This window comes from Rhopalosiphum maidis, chromosome 2 (assembly GCF_003676215.2).
Source record: "Rhopalosiphum maidis isolate BTI-1 chromosome 2, ASM367621v3, whole genome shotgun sequence".
Lineage (NCBI taxonomy): Eukaryota > Metazoa > Arthropoda > Insecta > Hemiptera > Aphididae > Rhopalosiphum > Rhopalosiphum maidis.
Window position 1 is genome coordinate 61522537 of NC_040878.1, and position 6000 is coordinate 61528536.

At 30.4% G+C, this 6000-nt stretch overlaps 1 protein-coding gene across 1 annotated transcript in view; it reads left to right on the top strand.

The window, feature by feature from the left end:
* Positions 1–5604, top strand: part of LOC113552274 — a 173503-nt gene extending 167899 nt beyond the window's left edge. The window contains exons 7-12 of the mRNA XM_026955071.1: positions 1808–2038; positions 2178–2321; positions 2430–2635; positions 4143–4294; positions 4393–4465; positions 5160–5604. Coding sequence (XP_026810872.1) covers positions 1808–2038; positions 2178–2321; positions 2430–2635; positions 4143–4294; positions 4393–4465; positions 5160–5172 — 819 coding nt within the window. The 3' untranslated portion in view covers positions 5173–5604. The remainder of the gene's footprint in view (positions 1–1807; positions 2039–2177; positions 2322–2429; positions 2636–4142; positions 4295–4392; positions 4466–5159) is intronic.
* The last annotated feature ends 396 nt before the right edge of the window (positions 5605–6000 follow it).

Genomic DNA, 6000 nt, shown 5'->3' on the forward strand with positions numbered 1-6000 from the left:
CGTGTCATTTTTATCCAGTGAATTCTGGTGACCGCGCATAGCAGTTCACATGCATAATTTTATATTTTTTTCTGATATTGGCCTGTGCCCCGGGGAAATGTATACCTACATGACCTTTTATATCAAACGTTAAATTATCCGTACATTATATATTATACATTACTTTAGGAGCTCTGAAATGAGAAAACATATAACATTTCCTTGAACTTTTAAGTACACCAACTGTATTCATAACGTCTCCCGTGACAATTTAGAATATTATTTATCGCTGACGTTTCTTGTATGACTATATTATTATCTTTGTGTACATTACAATAATACGTATCAAATTTTTTCTAGAACCGTTTCTTTGCGATGCAAAAAAATATTTTTCACGTGTATACGATAAGGATATCATACACGTGATTCCCGACGGACCGGTATCCGTGCGCGTTTACGCGATTATTCCCAATCAAAATGAACCTGTATTCAGTATATTCCACTATTTTTCGATATCTCTTTCAAATTTATCTATATAGGTAATATAACATCGATATCGTTTTCAGTGCATTTGTGCACAGTCCGATCGACAAGAAATATTCCTCATATCGATTTTAAATTATTTCCTTGTATAATTAGGTAATATAATTATTATTTATCGCGATAAATTAGTTTTGCATTTACTACGTGGATGCGTATATTCAATTTTAACTACTACATAGTGATGACCTTCGGGTTTCCTATATAGACGGTAGACGCTTCAGTGGTGCGTCTTTATGCTTATCGTGGTTTTAAATATGGATTTCGCGTTTAGTTCAATTTGTGAGTTTGGTCTGGACCGGTGAAAAAAAAGTTAGCAAATAAAAAATCGCACTCGTGATCGGCGACGTTTGTGAGGGAGAGACGAGTAGGAAGAGGACAGAAATAATATCGTCGGAAATATAAATCTCGACGCGGAAGGCGAGAAAAAAATAGTAAAAGAAAAACGCAATATAAATAGCGTACTCGACGACCGATTGGGCATTATTCATTTTTTTTTTTTTTCGTTTTATTTTCGTCCGCGGTCGTAAACTCGCGTATATGCACGTTGAACGTGTTCATCTATAATAGTGTGTGATGCGTGTTTCGCTATACGCACAAAAGTTTGACGGTGATGTATTATGGGATGTCGCCCGTGAACTAAAAACTCTTCTTCTCTCTCTCTCTCTTTCTATATATATATATATATATATATATATATATATATATAATATATTCATATACACATCTTTCTTTAAATTCGACTCGCTCCATCTTCCTCTCTCTTTTTCTCTCTGTCTGCTCTTGTCTGATCGATTCGCAGCCGATCATTGATTGCCAGCGCGGCCAGTGCGAAAACCGCTTTTTATATAAGCGCCCGAAAATTCGCTATATACAATTGCAGGTGATCATCACACTGTCGGAATTCACATGTCACGCGCAGACGCTGCAATGAAAAATTAACGACCCCGACATCTAACTCATATCTATATAATAATATCGATTTTGGGGCATATCAGACTTGAAAATATAGAACTAAATTATGGTAATAATAATAATAATATAATATAAAAATACGCTATGCTGTGCGTGCAAATAATACAGTCAAACAATCTTTGTCTAAACGGTCTACTCGCTGTTTTCAAAAATACTAATTTTGTATCATTCGAATACCCTTTTATCGTATTTCCAACCCTAAAACTTTTAAAAACACTTTTAACACTAGTCGACCTGCGCTAACTGTTGTTTCAGTTTTTATTATTATTTTATTTTTTAACTATAATGTTTCATTTTTGAAATGTGATTACAGACAGACACGATGGAGGTGTGTTCCAGCGCGTCGTTGCTTGGCCAACAGCTCACTCTCGTCGAGCTTGAAAGGCTTTCGTTCATTGGGCCTGAAGAATTTGTGCAGGCGTTCGCTAAGGACAGTCCGCACATTGATTCTTCTTTCAAAGACATGAAAAAGACAAAAAATCTCGAGTCGTATGTCCACTGGTTCAACCGGCTCAGCTACTTAGTAGCATCTGAAATATGCAAGGTAAGCTTTATAATAATTCTATAGCTTACCTTATTTTCTATATCCTAATAATTCGGTTATTTAATATTTTTTTTATTTTAATGTCATATATTGTTATTATTCTTATTGACATATTTGCGTCATCGTTCTTGTGTTTCAGCATTCGAAAAAAAAGCAACGTGTAAAAACCATCGAGTTCTGGATTGAAACAGCCCGGGAGTGTTTTAACGTGGGAAACTTTAATTCACTTATGGCCATCATTGCAGGGCTAAACATGTCGCCAATAAGCAGGCTCAAAAAGACGGTAATACAAATAATTGATATTACATTATTAGCCGTGTGATAACACGAGCTCGCCGCCCTTTAAATTGTAGTACAATTGTATAAATTATTTTCGTTTTATCGCATTTAGTGGCACAAGGTGCAACAGTCCGCTAAATTTACTATACTGGAACAGTACATGGACCCGTCTTCCAATTTCAGTAGCTACCGATCGACGCTCAAAGCGGCTCTGTGGAGGAGCGCCGGCGCCACTGATCAGCGGCAGAGGGTTGTCATACCGTTCTTTTCGTTGCTTGTCAAAGACATTTACTTCCTGAACGAAGGATGCCGTAATAGGTAATTATAATACGTAGAGCTAAGAATTTGTAAGAAATAATTTGTCTTTAGCCTGTTGAAAAACATACGTAGCTTTCTCAGTACAAAGTTTGAATTAAATATACCAATAAATTCAACGATGAAACGTTTATTTTGTATTTGTTTTTCATCTTTGACAATTTTTTATCCAAGATTATTTTATTTTTTATAACAGTTTTGAACCTCTGATATTTTTATGATTAGAATATATACCAGTATAGTTAAACAATTATTGTCGAATTTATCTTTTTTTTTTATATCCGTTAAATTATAGAAAGTTATTCATGTGTATTTTTAGCGCATTTTATATCGGATTTTTTAAGTTTTTTTTTCTTAGAATTAAATTAAAAATATTTAATTTATATAATTATATTAATAATATGCAATTATTATGATATATAACCAAGATTATATATTTGTCGGTTTATTGGGTTTCTTTCTTTTGTGTATATATATATATATATATACATAGAGAGAGAGAGATTTCAATATAATTAATACCAATCAAAATACCCAATAAAAAAATTAGTACCTACCTATAGTCTAGTTCATTATTTTTATGACCTTAAAGAAACAAAATAAATAATTTATGTTTTTTGGAAACTTTAGTATTTATACTGTAAATATTGGGAAAAATAATATTCAGAACTTATGTCATTGGTTAAATTTTAAAGGCATATCAAATTTAAAACAACATTTCAATTTATTGTATAATTAATATTAATATCTTCTACAATTTTTTTATACAATTAATCTACTAGGCGTAATGATTTGTTGTTTCACTAATTTAACTTTAATGGGTTTAACTTTAAAAGGTGTAGTCTTCTGTGATGTATTAAACAATAGTTTACTATTAGTTGGTACTGCATTTCAATGAAATCTCATTCTTTGCAATACTTTTTTCCATCTGTGCTCAATCGTTTCAAATCTATATAATTATTACGTCTATATTCTAATAATATATTATACTGAATAAATTCAACATTTCGATATGTAAAGCATGTACTATGGCACCATCCTATCCTTTACAGTAGGTGTGGTTAACCTAAATTATTTCGCGGACCACTTTAGAAATACATTGTAATTCTGTAGACGGTACACCAAATCATTTATATACATATTGGATTTGGAGTCAGTACACAAAACAAAATAAAAATTATCCAAGTTAGCCGTAGATTGGCTATGATAATTGGATTTCTGTTGTATAAAGGGTTGTTTTATCGTTCGTTTAGTATTTAAAACGTTTTAATTATAAGTTATTCTGTTTCGATTACACGTTATGAAAGTGAAGCGAAATAAAAACCTTTGTTGTTATTTAAATGACATGATTTTTAATAATAATTATTATGTAGAAATTTATATCTTCTAGTGTCATGCCGAGGAAACGATTAGCAATATTTACGCCTATATCGATTAAACATCTTTTCAATTGCTAATACGATATTATATAATAATAATATGCTCAAAACGAATTACGATTTATTTCCAGGCTTGACAACGGCCACATAAATTTCGAAAAATTTTGGCAACTGGCCAAGCAGGTGACGGAGTTCATTACGTGGAAACAGGCGGCTTGCCCGTACGAGAAGAACGCCAATCTCGTGTTGTTCCTCCTCACCACGCCAGTGCTCAACGAGAAAGGTTAATTTAGTTTGTTTGCTTGCTCGTTTTTTTTAATCATAGCAATTGCTGTTTTTAATTTTGTTCTTATTATTTTTGTTTTTGTTTATCACTTACAGCGCTCACATTATTGTCATTCGAACGCGAACCGCCAGACAACAGCGTGGAAAAAGAACACTACAAAACCCTCAAGTACGTTTGGATTTTTTTCGCTCTGTCGGATCAAATCATAATTACGTACAAAATTAAAACGCCCCATCTAATGGATAAACTCATTTCAAATTAACAATATTATTATGAGTTCTCGTACTGTTTTTTGACTGTCAGAACAATGACATCCGACGATGAGAAAATTAAAAACGATATACACAATGGCATTTTAATTTTAAAACATCTATTCTATACGATCAGCAAATCTCATATTTCGAACAATAATCTACACAATATATTATTATAATTAACAATATTTCAATACATTTAGATTTGCTAAATTCGAATTCATCTGTTTGTACTGACTTGGTGCACAAAACATGAATATAGTATCGTAATTTAAATATTATAATTTATTATATTATCTTAGTCTTGTGTACATAAATCTAAGGAACGCAAATCAATATTAAATCATTAAATCATTCATTTAAATCAATATTAAATACACATCTCGACTACCATATTGAATAAACACTAAAGAAATCCTTATATGTGTGAAAAATTATCAAGATTTTTTTTGTTCTATACATATTATTATACTATACAAACTTAAAAACTATTTTCAATTGCATAATATTTTACTAGAGTAGTTTAGTAAAGTTTTTAAACAAACACGGTGAAATAGAAAGCTATATGAATTGAATGAATTATTAATATGTTTTTTTTTTTTTTTCAGGACTGCATCGTAATGTGCTGTATTCTCAATTTTTGTATACACTTCTGGACTTTTATTTTCCATTTCTTCTAAAGTCTGTTTTAATTTATTTTTATTTTTTTCAAAGCACAAAAATGTGTAAATGTTTTATTTTTTTTTTTAAATGTTCCATCTTAGCATTGACTTTTATGATGATTATTATTATTATTGCACTAAAGGCTTCCATATTAGTGTCGCATTTCGAAATAATGTATATTATGTATTTTTACGAAATTTAAAATGTTAAGGAAAACGAATAATTGTGTATAATTGAATAGGTTGTATTTTTATATTATGTACTTAAGCCGATTATATTTTATCGAACGTACAATTTCCACTCATATTAAGTTGTTCAAATATCGTCAGTATTATTTTCAAACAGACTAACAAGTTCCTCCTAATCAATTTGATTTAATTTAATTTATCTATAATTATTATTGTATTGTATTGTATTTTTTTTTTTTTTTTTGTATAGTACAAACGTTTTATGAATTTGTATAAATCATGAATAAAAATAAAAAAAAATCCCTAATTAAAAGTAAATCAACACCCGTACAGACGTTTTGTTATCCAACCTATCTCCTTAATCGTTTTCGTCGTATATCTTTGGAATTAAAACAACAATATACGTTATTTGTATAAACAAAATATATACCAAACAGTATTGTGTTTCACATCAAACGAGTGCTATTATTATATATAAATACAAAAATGAACTTGGTAAATTTTACAGTCTACTTCTTTTTACCAACAAAAATTATTGTTTATTAACTCAATGTACTAAATACTATAATTACAAAATGTACTCATCAAATGCAGGAAA